The sequence below is a fragment of the Stenella coeruleoalba genome, assembly GCF_951394435.1.
Source record: "Stenella coeruleoalba genome assembly, chromosome: 5".
Lineage (NCBI taxonomy): Eukaryota > Metazoa > Chordata > Mammalia > Artiodactyla > Delphinidae > Stenella > Stenella coeruleoalba.
In genome coordinates, this window is record NC_137150.1 from 33,321,681 (window position 1) to 33,346,322 (window position 24,642).

General features: G+C 45.1%; 1 protein-coding gene across 1 annotated transcript in view; it reads right to left on the minus strand.

The window, feature by feature from the left end:
• BFSP2 (beaded filament structural protein 2) overlaps nt 1–24,642 on the minus strand; it is a gene marked incomplete at its 5' end in the record, with an annotated part of 69,570 nt that overhangs the window by 8,474 nt on the left and 36,454 nt on the right. The window contains 4 exons of the mRNA XM_079923013.1: nt 296–427; nt 14,322–14,483; nt 15,461–15,617; nt 21,585–21,667. Of these exons, the coding sequence (XP_079779139.1) occupies nt 296–427; nt 14,322–14,483; nt 15,461–15,617; nt 21,585–21,667 (534 nt within the window). The remainder of the gene's footprint in view (nt 1–295; nt 428–14,321; nt 14,484–15,460; nt 15,618–21,584; nt 21,668–24,642) is intronic.

Here is a 24,642-nt window from a genome sequence, read left to right on the forward strand (position 1 = left end):
TGGCTGAGGACTGGGGGGGCACGCCTACCATCCTAGGCCAGGTCTTCTTTTTGGCAGAGGGCAAGTCTCTGGGCATCTGTGGCGTCAGCAGCCAACAGTCATGGCAGCAGCCTGGTGAAGGGGATTTCACTGGGGCACTAACTGTGTCTACGACATTTGTCATTTGGTATCGGTTGATCCTTTGCAGGCCTCAGAACTCATGTGCTGTGAGATGGGAAACCCATATGACTACAGTTAGACAGTTGAGAGTAAAACTTCACGCAGGAAAGGCCAAGGCTCTTCCTGGTCCACTCACCAGGGCCCGTAAGGATTCCGTCTCAGCCTGCAGGCTCTGGATTTGGCAGGAAGTGTTGTGCACCTCCACCCTGAGGGCAGCAGCCAGCTTCTCTTCCTGGGTCTGGGCCCTGCGGGCCACCTCCGTCTGTTGCTGTGGAGAGGCAAGGGTGAGCAGGGGGAACCAGGGCCTGAACCCGTCCTTCCGTCTTACCTTCTCCAGTCACCACTCCGCAGCCTCTAACTCAGAGGAAACAGCCATTTGATTTGAAAATCGCTCTTTTTCTATCGGCGCCCACACCAGCTTGTATTCCAACATTTATTTAGTTTGAACATATAATGCATACAAATGGAATAAAATTCAAAAGATTTTCTAAAGGATATATAGTAGAAAGTCTCCTTTTCTTCCTGTGCCCTACTTACTTTGTTCTCCTGTTTCTAGTTTCTCATATCTCCTTCCAGAAATATTTCATATATTTATAAATAAATGCATATGAGCATCCCTCCTTGCTTTGGTACTTAACATATTTTTAGAAATTATTCTATAGCAGTATATATAGATCACTTACATTTTTTTTAAGGGCTGCATGGTAATGCCTTGCTTGGAAGTACTATGATTATTTGGAAGTTCCCCACTGATGGACACTTAGCTTGTTTCCAGTCTTGGCCTATTATGAACAATGATGCAGTCCCTCATTTTCCATACATGGGAGGATCTCTGAGGGGTAAATTCCTGTAGTGGAACTGCTGAATCAAAAACGTAGGCATTTGTGGACTTCCCTGGTGGCTCAGTAGTTAAGAATCCGCCTGCAATGCAGGGGACACAGATTTGAGCCCTGGTCCAGGAAGATCCCACATGCCATGGAGCAACTAAGCCTGTGAGCCACAACTACTGAGCTTGTGTGCTGCAACTACTGAAGCCCACGAGCCTAGAGCCTGTGCTCCACAACAAGAGAAGCCACCGCAGTGAGAAGCCCACGCACCGCAATGAAGAGTAGCCCCTGCTCACCGCAACTAGAGAAAGCCCGCGTGCAGCAACGAAGACCCAATACGGCCCCCTACCAAAAAAAGTAGGCATTTGTAATTTTGATAAACGTTGGGAATTTGTAACCCCTTCCAGTGCTCCAATTGCCCCACACCTTGCTCAAACAAGGAGTGAACAAATTTGACCTGATAGTCCCTGTTTCCCTGTAAAAACCCATCTGACCACACTGTGAATTTAGGGGGAAGGTCTGTGCTTTGAACCTTCTCCCCAGAGCAAGATGGACATATTCTGATTACTCCTTTTTGCTTGGGAAAAGGGAAAACATGAGAGCTCTCCCTCATTTATCTTCAGTGCAGTCTGATAAAATGTCTACAAGGCAGTGATGTAGGAGAAAATAAACTGCTTTCTCTCCTAAGTTACTGGCTTTCTGAATTTGCTATCTTTACCACATATGAATACATATTTACAGAATTATGTGCAAATAGTCCAGCCTAGCTCACTGGCTAAGAAATCCCAAGTCAAAAGGCTCACATCTCAGTAGTAGTTCTGCCAGTTCTTGCTGTTTGGGGGCTATAAAGAGCTCAACAAAAATGTCCATTAAAGGCTTGGGAGCAGCTGAAGGAGAACATAACCCGTGGACCCTGCTCTGACTGGTTGGCCCGTGGCTGTGTGTCTCCGGGCCATCATTCCGCCTGTAGATGACATTGAGTGGGGAACGATAATCATATGATGACTGCCTCCTGGGATCACCATGAGGCTCCCATCAGGTTATGCATGTGGAGGCTTTTGGAACCTTAAAATCATGCAAATATTGGCTATATATATTTTCTATGTGTAACAAGGAATGTAGTACCCAACAAATGAGTTTGTAGAAAGCCACTATGAGTTGAATACTACTAATGATAACTAATATATATTGAGCATTTTGTGCCACTTTGTTAACTGCTTTTTATTTTTTGGGTGGGCTGTGCTATGTGGCCTGTGGGATCTTAGCTCTCCAGTGGTGAAAGAGCAGAGTCATAACCACCAGACCACCAGGGAATTCCCTTAACTGCTTTAAGTCCATATATCATTTAATCTTTACAACCCTGTGGAGCAAGTGTCATTGTTATTTCCATTTCACATGAGGAAACTGAGGCACAGAGAGATTGAGCTATTTATTCAGGATCAAATGGCCCGGACTTCCCTGGTGGCGCAGTGGTTGAGAGTCTGCCTGCCGATGCAGGGGACACGGGTTCATGCCCCGGTCCGGGAAGATCCCACATGCCGCGGAGCAACTAAGATGGAGCACCACAGTTTCTGAGCCTGGGCAGCTAGAACCCGTGCTCTGCAAAAAGAGAAGCCACCGCAGTGAGAAGCCCACGTACCGCAATGAAGAGTAGCCCCTGCTCACCGCAACTAGAGAAAGCCCGCGTGCAGCAATGAAGACCCAATATAGCCAAAAAGAAATAAATTTTAAAAAATAAAAAAAAAAGGAGCATAAGGCCCTGAGGGTCAGAGCTGCGATTCAAGCCCAGCAGCCAACCCCAGTGCTGTGCTCTTAACAACCAGTACTTAATGCTGCCGATTCCACCAATGCCTCAACTTAAGACCCTCCAAATTAGAGCTGTCTCCCTCAAAGAGAAGGTAGATCCCTCTAAAATACCCTCATGGTTCACCAAGTCCTGTGATCAGTAGCCCGGTTTTTCTTCCTCCCTCTGGGGCCGGGGCCTGGCCAGATGGGCTGTGTGGGAGAGGGGTACCCTGGCAGACAAATGGAGTCAGAGTGGCCAGGGGCAGCCGTGAGCTGAAGCTGGCTCCTAAAAGCTCACAAAAGCCAAGTGTTAAAGTTTCAGGAATTTTGTGATCTGGTGGTTATGTAGCCATCATTCAAAATTAGATTATATCAAGTTACAATCAAATAAGTTATATGAAAAAGGGTAATAAATACATCACTGGCTAATTATTTTGCATTTTATCATTATCTATGCTACTGAGGTAATTTACATCAATGGTACTTGCGTGGTAGAAATAACACATAATGCTGTGCTCCTGCACATCTCTTCCCAACTTTGTGTTCATTTACATCATGTTAGTAGTTTGAAATCAACCATGGTGAGAGTATTTACACCATGGAAACTGGCAAACACTACAAATCAGGGGTTGAATTATTGTTTTGTTGATTGTCCAGATTTAAGAAAGGGATGCAGAAAATGTTAATAATGCAGATTAAACTTAAAAGTGGGTCATGTCTGTAGCTATTGTACTGGGAATGGAACAAAAATTAGAGGGACTATTCTTCCAGTGTCTGAAAATTATCATGTGATTCACAAAGAAGTCACTCACAATGCTGATGAATGAACTCATCCAAATATTAACCAAAATTCATAGCAGAGCTATCCTCATTCATCACTGATGTGAGTGACTATTTGCTTAACCAGATATTAATAATCAAGCATTTTTCTGTAATCTGACTTTGTGACACTATTGTTGATGACAGAATTATAAAAATGGCTGGTGGATTTCGCAAGAAATAGCAAGTCACACTGAAGCTATAGATGCAAATGGAAGAGCAAAGTATTTTATCTTAAAGTGTGTTATTTCTAAAATTGCATAAAGAAAACATCAACAAAAACTTTCATGTTACCTTTTAGGTAGTGTTATGAATTTGACTGGCACATGAAAACATATGTTTACATTTCCTTGCAGAGAACAGCTGGGAAACATCACCAGCACAGGATGGGTAAGAGCCAGGCATGAGGGGAAGTCCAGTCCCACGGAGGCATGTTTTAAAGCCTTGGTGGGCAGGTCTGGGGTAAAGCTGCTGGCCAAGGCCATAGCCCTGGCACTGAATGAACTGTCCCTCCTCTCGACCCAGATAATGTACTCGGTAGTTCAGTGGCACACACTGGTCTCTGGAGAGATGAATCCCCAGGTCTTAGTTTTATTGGCAAAATGCTGTACCCAAGTGTTTCCCAAATATTCTTGGACAACCAGCATGGTTTGTCATATATCTGCATACTAATTCAAACTGTTTTTATTTGAACCAATTCACTTTTTCTTTGTAAATAAATGTCTTTAAAATGTAAACTACAGTTAAGTTCTCAGATTTTAAAGTGTGTCAGCATCATCTGGGGGACCTTGTGAAAATGCAGATTCTAATTCAGGAGATCCTGAGTGGGCCCCAGGAATCTGCATTTAAAACTTCCACGTGATGCCTGGTTCATGGAAGCAAAGTTCTAGATTGCTACAGAAACTGATAAAACTGTATTATTTGCCATAGATAAAAGATAACTGAAAAAAAAATCAATAAAATTAAAGCAACCACTGTATTATATTCTAGCAAATGTTGCTTGCCAAGCTGCTGAGTCTCAAAGCTGGCTTTCTCTTTGTTGAAAGTCAAAATTAATAAGTATAAGAGAAGTGTTAATGATGCCCCAGCACCAAATGGAAAATTTCTTGCACCATTTTTAAATTAAGATGGAAAGAGAAAAAGAAATTAATTTGATCACTGTGGGTTTCAGTTTTGTTTTATATCACGTCCCAGACCTTCTCAAATCAGCTTGCCACAAATGATACTTGCCCTTCATCTGGGGACAGTTAACTGTTTTAACTCACCTAAAAGTATTACATGTTCTTCTCCAATGGCTTTTTAGATTTATGTTTTCTCGTTATTATAATAACTCCTGTTTCCATTTCAACCCAATGCCTACAGATTTCTCCTCACAGACCAAATAGGAGGTGTGTGGTTCTAGCTCCTGAGCATGGGAAGGGAGGATTGATCTGTCATTCAGTGCCATTGCTGGGATGTGTGCTGAGGTTCAGATATGTTGGTTCCCAGGCTTGCAAACCAACTTGAATTCTGAGCTCCACGACGCACGAGCTGAGCCACCCAGGTTTGCACTCCAGCTGTGTTTCTGGGGCAGGAAAGCATGTTGGCATTTTGAAATATGGTAAAAATTTTCAAATTAAAATTTAAAAATTGGCACAATGTTGCCCATGAAGGATGGATGTGACAGACAAAGAGCAGCAGGCTGTTGAGTAAGTCAGAATGAAGAATTGGAGGGTCTCCAAATGGAGGGGAAAAGAGGCATCTCCACACCCCACCCATTTGGCTGATTAGCGTTGCCATTCCCCAAAACACCCTTGGCGATTGGAAAAAATGGCCACTTTGTGGTGTGAGGGGAGAGTGAGAGTTTGCGGGGGGCAGAATGTGGAGAGCAACGATGCTGGTGTGTTCTTAGCAGAACACGTGTCCAGGCTGAGCCCTCAAGGGTGGACGTGTGCAGCCTGCCTTTCCCCGAGCAGTTGCTGTGTGGGTTCCAGCAAGTCACAAGCTCTCTGTTTTTTGCAGCTGGGGGACAGCTTTATGAGAGTATTGCTCTGCTGCAGAGCACAGCCAACGGCCTTGCTCTTAAACTTCTCAGACCTCACAGGATCACACGGACCTCATTATGGTCACTTTCATGGAGAAAGGGAAAGCAGTGGGCTCCTTGGGGAAAAAGGGGTTCCCGATCTTGCATGACAGAGGAAGCTTATCCACAGGGAAGGCACAGATTTGTGGTCTGGAAAGAAGTCTGGCCTAACCTTTTGGTCCCTCAAGACAAAGCCCTCCCAACCTCATACAAGACGTCACTTGTGCTCATCCTTAAAAAAGAGGATGAATCAAGGTCCGCCTACTCCATGAGGTCTGTCTGGGTCAGAGAAGCAGTTAAGAGTGTTGATTCTATAGTCAGAACATGTGGTTTGAATCCCAGCTCTGCCATGGTCTAACTGTGTGATTTACCTAACCTCTCTGTGCCTCAGTTTCCTCCTCTATAAAATGGATAAAATCACAATACTCATCTCGGGTTGGGAAGATGAAATGAGAACAGACCTGTCAAGTGCTCAGGACACTGTTGGGCGCTCTGTAAACCCTCAATAAATGCACTGCTGGCCCTGCTTTCCCAGCACAGCTCACTCTGCCTGGTGTGGTCTTTCTGTCCGTTGTCTCCCACCTGCACCCCAGCCAACCTCACACTAGACTGTGGCACCTTGTGCGCAGGAACAACTTCTTACTCACCCCTCAACACCCCCGTGCACCTAACATGGTTTTTACCCCTGGAACATGCCCAACGATGTTTCTTGGAAGTCTACAACGTGTTTCAGGTGCAGGCTTGGGACTGCGGAAGAGGAAGATCTACCAGGAATGGAATTAAACCTCCTTTTCATTAGGAGGATCGGCTGTCATTATTGTAATGATTATAAGGCACTTTCCAGTCACCCAGTGTCATATAAATGTTATTTAGCTGAGGATAGATTTTGATAGGCAGCACACACACACCTGAACTACCCCAGCCAGGTGTAGGATTCACTTGGGAGAAAGCTGGATGCCATCCAGTCTTCACCAGAGACATGGGTCCTCCTTAGTGGGAATTAAAAAGAAGTGCATGTCTCACTCAGTGAGACATCAACACTGGCAGAAGAGCTGGCCTGGCTAGGCTGAGCCATGTCTCTCCTTAAACTTACATGAGAGCTGCTTGGCTGTTGAAGCGTATCTCTTTAGGGTGTAGGACCAATTCCCAGCCTCGGTTGAAGCTGCCAAAGGAAACACAGAGGAGCGCGTGGCTTGGCAGACTTGCTGCCCTATTGGTCGTGAGTGAGCACCCCCAGCCGATGAACGAGGCAGAAGGGGCTCAGCAAGGAGGGGTATTCTGAGGAGAAAAATATATTCTTCATCTGCAAGTAATTATTGGAGAAGTCTAAGTGACAGCATTTTTGTTCGGGTTCATGGAGATCATTCCATCCCTAAGAAGGCTCGCCTCTGCTCTGTCCCTGCCAGGAGACTAGGTGTTGGATACGAGCCACCTTACCTTAATTTCTCAGGGATTTGGGTTGTTTTATCTTTGCAGATCTCCTAGTTTCGAAGTAAGATCCCTACGCTTTTCCTGGGAAAGAGTTACTGTTAAGAAATATCTAAGACAGCTTTGAGATAGTCAGAATCAGTGGCTGCAGATGAGCAAGAATTGAAGCCAGGGACGTTGTGTCCACAGCACCAAGCCTGGGGCCTGCAGCTTGGTTTGTGGTTGACAAATGGAGTGTGAATGAGTGAGTGAAGATTCCTTGGTGGAAGGTATGAGGATGAGGATGCAATGGTGGATGGGTGTTGACCAGTCGTGGGGTTGAAAACGCAATATAGGAGATGAGGACCTGGGCTCCCCCCGCATGTGGCTGTGCTGGGTAGTGGGGTAAAGGACTGGCAGTGCCCCCTTGATGAGACAGTCTCTTTATTTTCCCTAGTCTGTTACCCTACCTTCCTGCCCCCAGCCACACCAGCTGGGGCAGACCACCGTAGCACACAGCTATACTAACACTTCCTTACGGGCTAACAATATGTTTTGAAAGCCAGCTGGAACTACCATAAATTAAGTAAAAAGACAAGTAACAGGGAGTTCCCTGGTGTCCCAGTGGTTAGGACTCTGAGCTTCCAATGCCAGGGCCTGGGTTCAATCCCTGGTCAGGGAATTAGGATCCTGCAAACCTCGTGCTGTGGCCAAAAAAAAAAAAGACAAGTGACAAACTGGGAAGATATTTGCAACTTATATCACGGAGAGAGGACTAATTTCTCTAATTTACAAAGAGCCACTACAAACCAGTAAAAAAGAATCCCAGACCTAATAAAAATGGGCAAAAGATATGATCTGATAGTACACACAAAAGCAAATATGGATGAAATTCAGCATGTAACAGGATGTTCCACCTTCCTCATAATATGACAAATGCAAGATAAAAGTATACTGAAAAACCATTTTTTACCTATAATATTGGCAAAGATCACAAAGTTATCACAAACTGTGAGAACTCACAGTATCAATGAAGATGCAGGGAATGGACACGCTCAAACATTTCTGATGAGAATATAAATTGTTATAACCTTTATAGAGGATAATTTGGCAATGTTTATCAAAATTACTGATGCACATAATTTTTGCCCCAGCAATTCCATGTCTATAAATTTATCCAGCGGATACATTTCTATATTGGGAAATGAGGGACATACAAAGTCAGTGACTAGTCTTATTTATAATAGCTTAAAGATTGGAAGCCACCATTCATCAGCAGGGCACAGGTTAAAGAAACCCTGGGATACCTGTTAGCTGGAACAAGGGTTGGCAACTTTTTCTGCAAAGGGCCAGATAGTAAATGTTTTAGGCTTAGCAGGCCATAGGGTCTCTGTTGCAACTATTCAACTCTGCTGGTGTAATGCAAATGCAGCCATAGACAATATGTAAATGATGGGCATGGCTATGTTCCAATAAACCTTTATTTGTGAAAAACAGGCAGCAGGTCAGACTTGGCTTGTGGGCCATAGTTTGCTGCCCCCTGTGGTACAATATTGTGCAGCTAAAAACAATATGTTCTGAATGCTACTAATTGTGTTAAAAGAGAAAATATATACATCGTTTCTTGTACCTGCATAAAATGTCTCTGAAAGGGCACGTGGGAAAAGGAAAACATTGACTGACCCTACAACAAAGACTGGGTGGCTGGGACATGGGTGGGATGACACTTTTCACTGTATATCATTTTGAATTTTGAACCAAGTGAAGGTATTAGATATTAAAATGCATAAATAAAAAAAGAAATAAAAGCAAGCTGGGGCCCTTTTGCAAAACTCGCTCTGTGACGTATTTTGAGGTTTAGAAATGCTAGGTGACTCATCTTCAGTGCTTGCTGTGAGCGCACCAGGAGGAATAAGCCAGTGCTTATTTCACAGAAGAGCCATTGAGATTATAGCAAACTCATCAGCACACAGGGACCCCTAGATTACAGATGCTCTCAGCGTTCTGCTATCTCAAAGGAACTCTCCCAATTGGCTATCATGGCAGGACCATACTAGGCTGTCTTGGAGCCTAGAGCAAGGGACAGTTGAGTGCCAGAAATCCATTTAATCTAATTTCATATATCCTAGAAAATACTGAATCTTCTTGGTAAAAGCAAGCAAAGAAAAGCCATAGACACAGCAGCCTGTATAAAATACTTGCCCTCACAGAGCAAGTTATTGTTTGTGAATACGGATGACATGGTGACATGTTACCCAAGTCTTCTAGTCTCTCATGGGTAGATCTAGACCTATGCTGTCCAGTATGGTAGCCACTAGCCACATGTAGATATTTATGTAAGAAGTCATAAACATTAAATAACATTAAGAATTCAGTTTCTCAGGTGTATCAGGCACATTTCAAGCACTCAGTAACCACACGTGGCTGAGCTGCCACACTGCACTCTGCACAGATTACAGGACAGCCTCATCACTGCAGAGATTTCCATTAGAGGGCACTGTCTGGTGCCTCCTGCAGCTCTAAGACTATCAATAACCGGAAACCTCGCAATTCATTTCCACCTCTTCACCTCTCTTCATTCTTAACCATCTCCACAATCTGTCATCCTGACTGTTTGAGGCATGATGGTTATAGCTCAGATAAAGTTTCTGACCACAAATACCTTAAACTGATCTGACGCAAGTGTGACCTACTGTCAGGGCAGGGAGCATGGAGCAATCTACTTGTTGTGGAGTTCCTGGCCCCGAGGGACTCATAGGAGCTGCCACCCACCCCCCTCCAGCTCACGCTGGTGATTGAATAAGCCTTTGGTTACTGTGCACGTCACCCAGCTGCAGTGAACAAGGGACAGAGATTTGGCTTCTGGGAATTGAGGGGAGGGCCTCCAATCCCATCAAGGGAAAACTGAAGTGGGGTAGGTCAACCTTTTGAACCCTAAGCAGCCTAATTCTGAAACTTTGGGAGCCCTTAGCCTTCAGGGTGGCCCCGTTTCCAGGAGGACCGCACACTGTAAGGAAAAGGTCAGTTGGAAGAAACATGGGATTATATGTATTGTGATGGACTGACATGGACATGAAAGACTATAACTGAATAATTTTTTTTTTTTTTTTGCGGTACGCGGGCCTCTCACTGTTGTGGCCTCTCCCGTTGCGGAGCACAGGCTCCGGACGCGCAGGCTCAGCGGCCATGGCTCACGGGCCCAGCCACTCCGCGGGACGTGGTATCCTCCCAGACCAGGGCACAAACCCGCGTCCCCTGAATCGGCAGGCGGACTCTCAACCACTGCGCCACCAGGGAAGCCCTGCATAATATTTTTGAAAGTGTCTTTTTGGCTATCTGGAACTTCATTTTCCTGTTGATGATATGATGCTTGAAATGTTTGCATTTGTGAAAGAAAAACTTAGTACAAGCAGCCTGGCTGCAGGGAAACTAGAAGCTCCTGGCTCTCTCTCCTCCTTCCTTCCCTCCCTTTCTTCCTTCCTGGTAGCAGAAAACACATCTGTGAAATGGGAATAACAAGAGTTCCTGCTTTTGAGGCTGTTGTGAGAATTGAATGAGCAGAAAGGATGTCAGAGGTCTAGCCAGCACAAATGGCCTCACATGGTTATCAGTTTTATTTTTTAATTCTAGGTCTTGTAACAATGACTGACAGATGATTTCGATGTATCCGTAAGTTCCGCAAGTTTTAGGAAAGAAGGGCACTGAGAAATCTTAATCTAGCCAACGTCAGTGTACAGAATACTTGCACTCAGGACTCTCTCTTTTGTTTGTCGCTCTACAGAGTGGAATTGTCTCAGCACATGAATCCAGGAAACAGGTGAATAATAGTGACCCTTCAGTATTCCCCAAGGTGGTCTTTTTAAGGTCTGTCAGTTGCACACTGGGAAGTGTGTTCCATGGCTAGCCAGGAGGAAGTGTGGAGGGTGGTATGGCATGCTGTTGGAGGTTCTCGAAGTATCCCCAAATACCCTGAGTTGGGTAACCACATCAAACAGAAAAGGAAGGGCCAGACTTTAAAACACTCTGGAAATTCTCTGGACCACTGTGATCTCCCAGTCACTGAATCATGCAACCTGAGAAGCTCCAAAGACTGGACCACTGAGGTTCCCAACATCTATAACACCGTGGCTGGAGAGAACCTGGTGTTAAAAGCTTTTACCGATTAAGGAATAAAAAGAGTTGGCAGGAAAGTGATAGCAGATGCTGATGGCATCCACCTTGACTCCTTGGGCCACTACATGTTAGTTCTCCCCAGCTTCCTTCTCTCTGTCAGATTCCGTACCTCTCCCTGGGAGCTCTCTCTGAAGTCTTTGAAAGGTCACTCCGCTAGCAGACGGCAGATGACTGAGGGGAGAGGGTATTACTACCCCAGCTTCCTCGCCTCTCTCCTCTCCTGTATTCTGTACCGTTCCCCAGGCCCCCATGGGGATGCTCCAGTCTCCCCCAGTGGGAGCTGGTTGGATAACAGTGTTCTTTGTTTGTTTGCTTCTCTGCTTCCTGCAACTTCCAAAGAAACCACCTACACTTCAATATTTGTCTCAGCATCAGTTTCTGGAGGAACTTAAATGAAGACAAATTAATAATGTCAATTAATTTTTAGCCTCTCCAAGCTGAGAGGTAATTAAATACATGTCTGTATTCTCTCTGCAGAATGTTTAGAAAGCAGTGTGTGCTAAACCGTTTCACATTTGTGCTTTGCAGCCAAGAAACCTACAAGAGATGTTCAGGCTGGACAAAAGTCAGCCCCCGAGGGCATGACGGCAATTGACAAAACTATTTATTGGAGGACTTCTGGCTGTCAGTTCTGATCTCTGTTGATGATTAGAGGAATTCACTCATTCTGCAAATATTTTCTGAGCTCCGCCTCTCTGCAAGAGGCCCAGGGAGCATCGGCCAAACTGAAACAAGTACTGTCTGTTTTCTCTGAGACTAGCTTTCAGATTACTCTGTTAAAAAACACACTAATGAATCTGTTCAGAATTAATGTTTGAATGACTGTTGGGCTGGTGATGATTCTCAAGAGGGTGAGGGGTGAATAATAATGAAGTTTTTTTTTCTTTTTCACACTACGCAGGATTAATTTCTGTTAATTACCATACTCCTCCACCCTTTCCCAAAGAGATAATCACTATGGTGTGGTGTAGACCCCAGGAGGGTTGGGACAGAAACAAGTCTGCAAATTCCTGGGCCACTGTGATTTAGCTTTGGAGGCAGAGCCAACAGCCTAATGCAGAGAAAAAAATCCCTGGATCAAGAGCCAGGAGAGCTGAACTGTGGTGTTCCAACCAGCTGTACAACTTCAGGACATCAACTGCCCTCTCTGGGTCTCAGTTTCCTCACCTCTAAAATGAGGGAGTGGGGTTGATGGTCTCTAAGGTCATTAATTATAAATATTTATGAGTCCCCTAAGAAGCAATGGACCCAAACCATGTATCTGCTTTGGTTTCACTTTCTCTTTGTGAGGTTTTGCCTCTCACTGGTTATGGGGACTGTATTTCATGGAGTGACTAGGCACTATTTACCGTGGAAATTGTTTGTAGTGACCTGGCCCTAGGATTTGAAGGTTAGAAAGAAGAGCTTTTGAAAAGGGGTAAGGGGTGGAGAATTGGGGAGTGGAAGATGTTTTCTGGGCTGGAGAACATTGGGGGATCCAGACTTGTGAAGACTCTGCCGGGAAGTTTCCTGTTGATACTTGGGGGGCAGGGGTTGAGGAGGGCTGGGAGAAGAAAGAGCAGAAAAGGTCCTCCCGGTTTTCTTTTGGGAGTTTTTATCAACTCTTGTGGTTCCCAAACTTTACTGTGTATTAGAATCATCAGTGAGCTTAAAAACCATGAAGTCCCTCTCCTCCTTCTGATTTAATTGGTCTTGGGCCTGGGTGTCTTTGAAAGTGCACCGAAATAATTTTGTTGTGCAGTCAGGATTGCGACCCACTCAATGGGCACTGAGAAATCAGGAGCAGCCCTCTTGCCTTCTTTCAAATTCTACTTTATTTTTCCCGCTTCCTTCATGCTTTCCTTCCTCTTCTGCTCTTTCAATCCTCTGCCTCAGAATTCCAGAATCATGAATGGGTGGGAGAAGGGGAAGGGAAGAACAAACCCTGTGCATTCTATTTTCTGGTTAATTCCTTTCTTATTTATGAGGTTTAATAAAAGATGCTTTCCCTCCATGAATATAATTCATACTACTTTAAAAAAAACTTAAGAAAAACTCGGAAACAAGAAAGAAAAAACATCACAACATGAAATGGGTCCCACACTTAAAGATAACCACTGCTAATGCTAATACTTTTACAGTTTAGAGTTTTCTTTCTGATTTTTTTTTAAGGGAGACCTTTTCTTCACAGCTTTATTAAGGTATAATTGAAGTACAAGAAGCTGTGTTCTGACCTTTTCCTGATGCCTAGTTTCTTTGTTTGAATGCTTTACCTACTGTGAATAGCAGGGGTTGGCAACTGCAGCCCGAAGGTCAAATCCAGCCCACCTCCTGTTTCTGTAAATAAAGTTTTATTGGAACACAGCCATGCTCATTGGTTACCTTCTGTCCACAGCAGCTTTCACACCACAGTGGCAGAGCTGAGTATTGCAACAGAGACCATCTTGTCCAGGAAGCCTCAATATTTACTATCTTGTCCTTTACAGAACAAGTTTGCTGACCCCTGGTACATACCAATCTGTACTCTCTTTTTTCTCCCCATTTTACCTTATTGCCTGAGCAGTTTCCATATTGCTATAAATGCTTCATAAATACCATTTCTAATAACTGCCTGATATTTTATTGCATGGTTAGGCTGTGGCTTAGTCTTTCTCCTGTTATTAAATATTTATCCAGTTTTCTTCCCAATTTTTTTCACCCTTATAATAATGAAGGCTTCAGTGGGTATAGCTGGATGTACACTTTATCTGTATTTTCAGTTATATCTTCAGGATGGGGTCTAGATTATTCAAGTGGTAGGCAGGAGCATTTTATGATTCTTGGTACATGTCATCAAATCCCTTCCTCAAAGATGTCACATGGGTTTGTGCTCCCCAACAACTCAGGAGAGCACCCACATTTCCACATGCTTGCCAGCACTGAGTATTACCATTTTAAACTTTTTCTGCATTTAGACAGGTAAACAAAAAGCTTTGTTTTAAATTGCATTTCTTTTCTGTCTAACGAGATTGAAATTGTTGCTTTTCTTCTTTTGCATGTTGGCTGCTACTCATCTTTGCTTGGCCTCCTTCTGCAGAGGGCAGAGTGAGGATGCTGGTCCTGCCTCTTACCTTAGCTTGGAGCAAGGCTCCTGCTTCCGCCCACTTCTTTTCGACATCTCTCTCCCAGTGAATTCTGATCGTCTCAAGGATGTCATCCAGCCCAGTGCCAATGGGAACATCCAATTGTTCCAGCTCAGACCCTGCCAGCTGTTTGTATAGCATTTTCACATCCTGAAAATGACAACATATACCTCAGTGAGTTCCAGAGGAGAAAGAAAAGACACAGAATTCTAGCCAGCTGAAGCCCAGCTCTGTGGGCAATACTTTGCTTCTCATTTTGCTGCTGCCAAACATGGGGCTTCACAAAGACAGGCAAAGTCCCTGGTCCTCTTCCCAGCATGGGCTCTATATTCTCTTTTCCCCAGGATGCATTTCTTAGGCTACTCTTCACAAACCCATGCCCACCCAAAGCAAAGATCAAAATAAATAAATAACAAAATAACAACACAGAGTAAGCAATAGCAGCAAGATGAAATTTATGAATTTCATAAAGTCAGAGGAGGCGGAAAGAGATTTAAAGATAACTGTGGAGTTTTTAAAGCGTTACCTTTAGAGAGTGGTGACAAACTATGGAGCTGAGGACAGGAGGAAGTGGGCTTATTGATTCCTGGTTAGCTTACAGTTGGACAAAAGAAGGAGCTTCCCAATGTGAACATGGTTAAATGGGTTTTGACTTTTTCCAACTGCAAGCACTGTTTGGATCTTGACCGGTGTGAGGTTGTTTAGAATCATTGCAGGTCTGCAGGACACTGGACAACATCACCACAGGCGGTCCCCTTCAGTCCTGTCACTCAACGATCTAACCTAATTTCACTGATTGTGACTAAACCACAGCCTGGGTCTACTCTCGGAGTTATTTTGTTTGTCCAGTACAGTGTTGAAAAAAAAATCTGAACTAGAAAGCTTAGGGGATGCTCCCTCCAATTCAACACACGTTCCATCACTCACTACTGCTTGGACCTGCTGCCTCCCCATTTATGTACCGGCCTGGTCCCTGAAGCCATTTGAGTTTGAAACTCAGGGTAACCTCACCCATTACAAGAAGTTGGGAATATTTTACTGGCATTTTGCCTGCAGCCCTGGGCAAGTGACGTGGAGCGTCACCTGTGTTGTGAAGCTCAGCCCGACAGGTGAGGGCCCCCACCTACCTCTTCATAGCTCCTTGACAGAAAGCCAAGTTCTTCTTTCAGGCTTTCTATTTGACTCTCCAGATCCTTTTTTGTCGAATTCGCTTCATCAATGACTTTATACAGAGAGTTAATTTCCTCTTCCGCCGCCTTTCGAAATGGCTGCTCATTTTCATATCTGTAGGTAAAGGAACTCAATCAGCAGAGCTGGGTGACCCCAAAGAAAAATAATCAGATTATAAATGTGACCAACAGACCAATTATGGGATACTTAAGCAATGAATGTTAAAAGTCACTGTTCCAATGGGTTTGAGGACACTGTTAATGCAATTGCTGCCTGTTGATTTATTAAAATGAAAGCGATTGCAGCCAACTTCTGATAACAGGGCACAGGGATTAATTAGGTGCCATCCTCATGGGGCACTGGAAGCACAGAGCTCTAGGGAAAGCTTCTCCAAGAGGTCAGATCCAGGTAAGGGGACCAGTGTTGTCATCATTATGCTGATCTGTCATCCTTTTCACCTGGGGATCCTTTAACGAACATTACTGAGAATCTGCTAAGTCCCAGGCTGTGTGCTGGTGATCCCCAAATGAAGAACGTGCATGGTTCCTCTCCCCCAAAGCCCAGGTAAAATTTCAGGACCGTGGCTGCAAACCCAAATGCCTTCAGGGACCAAGTGGGGAATGTAGATGAGGGATGAGGGCCAGGTCTGGGCAACAGCATAGAGGTGGGGATTGACACGTGTAGGACAGCACACGCTTCACCTAAAACGGTGCTGCTGCCCAGCCCTCCCCATCACTGCAGCGTGGGAAGGGGTATTCCCTTCTCTTGAGAAACCAGAAACCTGGATTTGCATACGAAATATGCAGACGCACACAGGCACACATATACACGCAGACACAAGTCTGAAACTGCCCCCTCTGCGTTGTTTCAATCTCTGGTTTGCACAGGGCCTTTTTTCTAACAACTACCCAACATCTTTGGCAGTTTCTCCCAGTGGCACTCCTTTCTTCTACGGCCTTCCACTCAGCCAAATTTCACACCTTACCTTCATCCATCCACAGAAGGGAGAAATCTCACACCTCTCGTTTCAGAAAGCCTCTCAAGGTCTTAGAATTTTAAAGGAATTTCTTGTTCAACTATCCAAACTCCTGCCTGATGACAATCCCTGATGGCATTTTTGATAGGTGATCACGCAGGCTCTGCTTCAATACTTCCAGCAACGGGGACCTCATCATCTCCCAAGGCCATCATACCATTTTTAGACAGCTGTAACTATTGCAGATTGCTTCCTTCAAGAGCTCTAGTCTCTATTCCTGAAAGAGTCTGAGTTCCACCCACTGGAACACACAAAGTCAGTCTAATCCTTCCACTGGCAGTCCTACAAATATTTGGAGACACTCTCTTATGTCACTCTCTTGTCCCCCATCTCCATCCCCTACACCCCTGCAAGACTTTTTGTCCTCAGGTTAAGCATTCCTACTTCCTTCCTCCATATTTCATACAAATGGGTTTTCATATTCGTCATTATCGAGGGCAGGGACTATGATCCTTTCATTTTTGTTTTTGCAGCAGCAGGTTTAAGATATATGTTTGGAATGACTTGAAATGCTCCAATTGGTCTGTGTCCTTCTTAAAATGTGATACAGAGAATGAAATGCAAAACTCCAGATGTTACCTGATTACTTCAGGGTCTTGTGGGACTGTCTGCTCCTTTGTTTAAACCCTTTAATTCTATTCATCACCGATTCTAAGATTTGTATTGTGGGGTTTGTTTGTTTGTATGTTCCTTCATTTCATTTTGATTAGCTGTATTTGCTGCTAACTAATATTGAGTCTCTGCCAAGTAGACATCCTGAACATTTTTCACAAAAGCTACTTTCAGCCCAATTTCCCTGTCCTCCTGGGTGCAACTGGTATTTGAACCCAGGAATCGGAGTTTCTGTTTATCCTCTTTCAATGTCATTGGTCCATTGTTCCAACGTATTGGGATCAGAATCGTGATTCTGTCATTCTACTCTTCACCACTCCAACTGGCTTTCTATCATCTGCCATTTGCCACGCCTGCTTTCAAGCACCTTGCAGTTAAAAATAGTAAATGAAGGGACTGAGGACAGAGTCCTCAGTGGTGGCATACCACCAGAGACTTCCCTCAGAGTTGGACCTGTACATTTGAATCAGCACTTGGGGGCTGGTTTCTGAAGCGTTTTTCTGTGCTCTATATGTGGAATTAGATTTTCTATCCAAATTTATTCTTTTTGAAGGACTGCATTCTTATTAACATTTAGTTCTTTTGTAAACAAGTCCTATCCTTCCAGCTGAAATGGAAACCCACTCATATGACGGGGATTAGTCTCTTTTTTTTTATTTATTTTTTTTATTTTTATTTTTTGCGGTACACGGGCCTCTCACTGTTGTGGCCTCTCCCGTTGCGGAGCACAGGCTCCCGAGGCGCAGGCTCAACGGCCATGGCTCACGAGCGCAGCCACCCGGTGGCATGTGGGATCTTCCCGGACTGGGGCACAAACCCGTGTCCCCTGCATCGGCAGGCGGACTCTCAACCACTGGTCTCTTTTGACCCAAGCTGGAAGAATCCCCCACGTGCCTCTGGAGTCCTATTTTGCTCACCTCTCCAGGGAGCCTGGTCCCTTTCAGCACATGATCCATTCAGCATGACTGGAGGTTCTGGTCTCCTACAGCCCGTTTTCTTGGCAGTCCTCTGAGGGATAACTCTGTGATATCCCCCAAGGCTGCTGTTACACTTTTAGCTTTTTTTTCACTGCCCCATTTTGAATGGTGCTTCGGTTAGAACCCCTGGGTGCTCATGACACCCAGAGCTGTCTTGCCTTGACCTGCAGGCCACTCTAACACAACATTGTCTATGGCGTCCCATCATTTCTGCTTGGCTCCTCCACCATCAGCTCTACTCAGCTTCCTCAAAACCAAACTTATTGTCAAACCCTGAATTTTAGGTAAGCGTTCCCTCCCCAATTTTCTATTTCATTCAAAGAATCACATTCTAAATTACCCAAGTTCAAAGTCTGGAACTTACCTTTAACCTTCTCTTTTCAGGCTGTCTATGTAGATAATTTTCAAATCCAGCCGGTTAGTTCTTCAACCCACCCCTCAAGTCTGCCCATTGCTACCATCCCAGGCAGGCCCTGAACTACGCCTCCTGTTGTCTTCCCAGGCCCACAGCATTGCCTCCAGAGTGACTCTCCTTAACCACATGGAGTCACTCCTCTGCTCAGATGCCTTAAGTGTCATCCTCAATAATCTGATCTCAACTTACTTCCCAATCCAGACCTTACCTCTCCATCAGTCGAAACCCTTCACTCCCATTGTTTCCTGCTCATTTGCCTGCCTGTCCTCTCCACCCTACAAATCTTCCTTTAAAGCTAAAATCTGGTCATGATGAACCACTGCTCGAACCCCTTCTATGGGTCTCCTCTGTTCTCAGATAATTTCAAGCCCTTTGGAATGGCGGGCATGGTCCTCCAGGATCTGTCTCCCCTTCATTCACTCTATATGCCCCAGTTATCCTGGGGGTGCTTGGGATTCCACTAATGCACCATGTCTTCTAATGTCCTCCTGCCTTTGCACACACTGTCCCCTCTGCCTGGAAAGTCATGCCTACTTTATCTGCCTGTTCAACTTCTACATGAGTTTAGGACCCAAATCAGGCATCATCTCTTGTCAACACTCCGTAACCAGGCTAAATGAGTCCCCTCATCTGGGCTCATCTCAGTGATGGCACATCTGCTCAGTAATCACTGTCTGTTCACCCTCTGTCTTTGCCACTAATCTGTGGGCTCACTGAGGTCAGGAACCATGCCTGATTCACTTCACTCCCAGCACCTGGCAAGGAGCCTGGCACAAAGCGGACATTCAAACATTTGTTGAATTCATTCATTAACTCATTTGATAAATATTTTTTTAGCATCTATCTTGTGCTGGCACTCTTTTAGGTGCTGGTGATACACTGGGGCACAAAATAGACCAAGCCCCGGCTTTCGGTGAGTTGACATTCTACTCTGTTGAATGGCAGGACAAAGGTATGTATGAATGAATAAACGAATGAATGAATTCATGCCAAAAGGAATAAATGAATGAATGAGTGAAAAACATTTCAGTCAGATGCTACCTTAATCACACTTAATTAAATTCTACCTTAAATTTAGTGTGAATAGTTCAATGTCTGTTGGCATCTTTTTTTTTTCTTAATATTTATTTATCTATTTGGCTGTGCCAGGTCTTAGTTGTGGCACATGGGATCTTTAGTTGCAGCATGCAAGATCTTTTTTAGTTGTGGCATGCGGAATCTTTTTAGTTGTGGCCTGCGAGATCTTTTAGTCACAGCATGCAGGCTCTAGTTCCCTGACCAGGGATCGAACCTGGGCCCCCTGCATTGAGAGTGTGGAGTCTTAACCACTGGACCACCAGGGAAGTCCCAGTTGGCCTCTGTCTTTAATCATGCAGAGAGTTGTCAGTGGCAGGATGATGGCTGCACTTCTTTGTGCGCCTCTGACCTTGGCTACCAGTGCTGAGCAAGACGGCAACCCTGGCTGGTTGACTCCAGAGTGGCGTGAATGGAGGCCTTTTAGCAGGTGGAGAAGCTTGGTCTCAAAGAAAGGAAATGACTGGGGATCTGAGGAGATGGTGGAGATTCTCTTTTTCATCACAACACCCTTCTTATTCCTAAGATAAGAATGGCCATGGGATCATGGTCTTCCCCATAGACTCCTAACTATATGCCTTTCCTCTTCATCTTTGTTAATTTAGGGAATAACAATCCCATCATCCACACATTTGCTCAACTCCCAGGATACCTTCCCCTCAAAATATTCTCAAAATCACTGCGTTCATCTATAAAAAGGCATCTTCATTTTGCTTCTCCATTAGGCCAGTGTTTTGCAAACCCCACTCACCTACACGATTTTGCACTAAATGTGTATCTTCTGTATCATTATTTACTTTATGTTGTTCCTTAACTTCATGTACTTAAAGAGTAAATCTTAAATCAATAAACTTTAGAAGCTCTTTATATTAAATAATTTTAAAATTGCCACTATAAATGGTAGTACTGTAGTGGAAAAACAGTTTCATGGGCCATAAACAGAAGGTAACTATAAAAATAAATATATGGGGCTTCCCTGGTGGTGTAGTGGTTGAGAGTCTGCCTGCCGATGCAGGGGACACGGGTTCGATTCCCCGTCTGGGAAGATCCCACATGCCACAGAGCAACTAAGCCCGTGCGCCACAACTATTGAGCCCTTGTGCCACAACTATTGAAGCCCATGCGCCTAGAGCCTGTGCTCCGGAACAAGAGAAGCCACCACAATGAGAAGCCCGTGCACTGCAACAAAGAGTAGTCCCCGCTCACCACAACTAGAGAAAGCCCGTGTGCAGCAACAAAGACCCAGTGCAGCCAAAAATAAATAAATAAATAGATAAATTTATAAATAAATAAATACATGACTATTAAAATTAAAATGTTTATCTTTATACCACTTAAAGTGATCTTCATCAGCCACATTATAGGAAACACTATTAGACTCCAAAGTGGTGGTTCTCAAGGCTGGATGGACATCAGGAAAGCCTGGTGAACTTTAAAAATACAGAGGCCAGGACCCACCCCCACTAATGTCTGTGGGGCTTGTGCACTGGCAGTTTTAAGTGCCCAGGTAATTCTCATATGCAGCCAGGATTGAGAAGCATTGCTCCAAACCAGTAGTTCTCAAAATTTGGTCCCAGTACCAGCAGGATCAGCATCATTGGGAACTGGGTAGAAATGTAAGTTTTAGGTCCCGCCTGAGGCCTATTGAATCTGAAACTCTGAAGGTGGGCACAGCAATCTGCGTTTTCTATCAGTCCCTCAGGTGATTCTCATGAACACTAGGTTTTGAGACCTCTGCTCTAAGCCAAGTGACACTGGCAAAATCTCTGAGGCCTTGGGACCTACTTGTGTCTACAAGGAGGGTTTGAACCAGATATTCTTGGCTCCGGATTCTCCTGGGGATGCTGTTATCCCACCCAGCCTTCCACGAGGCTGGGGTGCATGCTGCAGACTCGGGGGCCGCATTACCCGAGTGGCCCAGGAGTCTGGGGCACGGAGGGACTGTCCCCTCGGCTGTGGAGCGTTACCTCTCCTTAAAGTCGTCAGCGCCCGCCTGGATATTCTCCGTCTGCAGCATGAGCCGTGCGTTTTCCAGGACTGCCTCGCCCACCTAGAACGACCACACATCAAAGGACAAGGTCACTGTGATGTCTTCCTACTTCAAATGGTGCCTCGCGCTGGGCACAGAGGCTCTGGGACGCTGAGAGCACTTTCTCATGGCAAATATTTTTAGAATTCAAGTGTCCCTCTCTGAGAAAGAGGGGGCAAGATAGACACTAAAGCGTAAAATCTTGGTGTCTTCTAAGAGCTTTTAGGGTTGGATTTTTGGAGCAAAAAGATTGTTCAAGGCAGACTTGTCTGTGGCCTCTGTCACAATGATGAGCTTTCGGCTCTCCAGTGAAATTTCTGGCTCCTTAAATGAAGTTTCACTGGCTTGACTTAGTGTCTCTTAACATTTTCTGGTCATGGATGCCTTTGGGAAGCTGATGAAATCTCTGGACCGCTGCTACCCAATAGAACGTTCGGTGATGATGGAACTGATCTGCACTGTGTGGTCCAGCACAGTGGCCACACGTGGCTACTGAACACTCAAAATGTAGCAAAGGCAACTGAAGAACTGAACATTTACTTTTATTTAATCTTAACTAATTTACATTTAAATAGCCGCAGGTGGCCACAGGTGGCTCCAGAACTGGACAGCTCAGCTCTAGAATTCTGTCCACTCTCAGAACATACATGTGAACATAAACATTGTACATACAGCTTATGTATGTTCATAAATATTGTACACACAGTTCGGGGGTTTCATGGGGAAGAATGATTTTTCAAACTTGGCCCTCAGCACCCCTCAGGGTTCCCCACAGGTGGGGATTGGGAGGATAGTCATCTTCTTAACCTGAGAAACTTCTTTTTAAAATAAATATATTTTTTACATATTGGCTTTCGGATAATCTGCTGCTTGGGATGGGGGATAAACTAACTGTTACTTTAAAATAAGGATGCAAATCTGAGGAAACTTTCTGGAGTGATAAAGATGTTCCATATCTGGATCTGGTGATTACACTGATGTATAATAGGTAACAATTTGTTAAGATGTACCATTAAGATTTGTGTATTTTACTATATGTAAATTATGTTTAATAAAAATACATAAAACTGAAAAAAAAAAGAAGGTTGCAAATCACTGTTTTAAGCTCTTATCAGTCCTATGCCCTTGAAAGTAAATGAGTTGGAAGTTCTTCGCTGACTTGGTGGAGGACTTCCGGCACCAGAGGTCAGAGACCGGAGTAAGATGAGAAGGACCAGGGAGGGGGAGACCCCAGTTGCCTGCTCCCCAGTGTGCGTCAGGGCAGGGCTGCAGCAGAGAGAAGATGAGGTTGCTGGTGGGAAATTCAATGAAGTGGACAAACAGCACAGGATGACCCTACTGGAACAGGGGAGCTCCATCCCTTCCACCCAGATCTGGGACTTGGTCCACGCCTGTGCTCCCTCGGTTTCCCCAGCAAAGCCCTCATCCCACTGTGCTGAAGTGGCCCTTCCCAGGGTCAACTCCTTGTTCATTGCTGTGTCTCCAAGCTCTGGTTGTGGTGGACATTCCATCAACACCTGTTGAGTGAATGCCTGCATGAATGAATTGTGTGACCATGGGTGAGCCATTCCCAGTCTTCCCCTGTCCCAGGTCTGGAGATCATTTTCTGGAAGCCCCCAAGAAGGGTGTTTTAAGATGTACCCGGGATTTTGTTTTTATTCTGGTATGGAGAGGCCAACAGATCAGGAGACAACTGACATTGCAAAGATCATTTGTTACTCACAGTTCCCAAGAGGAGGGGGCAGCCATACCATGTAGGGCAATACAGAGAAGAACCAGGGTTGGTCAGGAAGCAGAAGGGGAGAGGGGAAAGCATGGGCAAAAGGCTTTATTGTGGTTTTCATGGGAAGGAATGGGCACAGCAGGTTTGAATAATTTCAGTGGTCTCTGGGCTATAGGGGTGGTCCCTTGTTGTCTGGTACCCAGCCCTGGGTGGTCAGAGCAGAGGAATATTGCCTCTTGGAGTGTGAGCCCCAGCAAGGGGAGGCAGGTTGGGGTAATGACTCAGGATGGGTTGGTTTGCATCTCAAAGGCACTCTCACAGGTAAGTGGTTCCTATCTCTAGGATTCACTAGCCTTACAATGGGGCGGTCTCTCCCTGTCAATGAGGCCCCAGCTGCCACAGCATCAAGAATACAGAAAATGGGGCTTCCCTGGTGGCACAGTGGTTGAGAATCTGCCAGCCAATGCAGGGGACACAGATTCGAGCCCTAGTCTGGGAGGATCCCACATGGCGCGGAGCAACTGAGCCCGTGAGCCACAACTACTGAGCCTGCGCGTCTGGAGCCTGTGCTCCGCGACAAGAGCGGCCGCAACAGTGAGAGGCCCGTGCACCGCGATGAAGGGTGGCCCCCGCTCGCCGCAACTAGAGAAAGTCCTCGCATAGAAACGAAGACCCAACACAGCCAAAAAAAAAAAAAAAAAAAGAATATAGAGTTAATATCGTTGAATATAGTTAATTCAAAGGCTCTGGCTATGTGAGGCCTCTGAGGACTGGCTTTGGCTGCTCTGACCCAGCCCTCTATTTGTCCTCCTTCACACGCTGCTGCACCCACATTTAGGAGCCCCCTTTCCTTGTCTTTGGATGCTCCGTGATGCCATTTTGCAGATGATGAATTTGCAGCCCAGGGCAATTACCCTGCTCGTTTTCTCACAGTGGGGCCCATGGCAAATATTCCACCCTAGCACGGGACCTTGAGTCATAGCAGGTGTCCAGACCATGGGCTCAAAAACCCCAGCTGCAGACATGATGGCTTCCAAAGTGCTCTAGAGTAGGTGGCCATGCAGGGCCAGATGCGGGCAGATGTGGGCTTGGAGCTTGTACAAGTTGGGAGACTGCCTTTAAGAAAAAGAATAAAAAATTACTAATACAAAGGGGGACGTGCAAGTGAGGGAGCTTGAGGCTTAAAGTCTTCACGTGGGTACAGCTCTGTTTTGTTTCTGCTTTGAAAACATGCAGCGGGTGGACAGAAAAAGTAGAAAACAAAACCCAACCC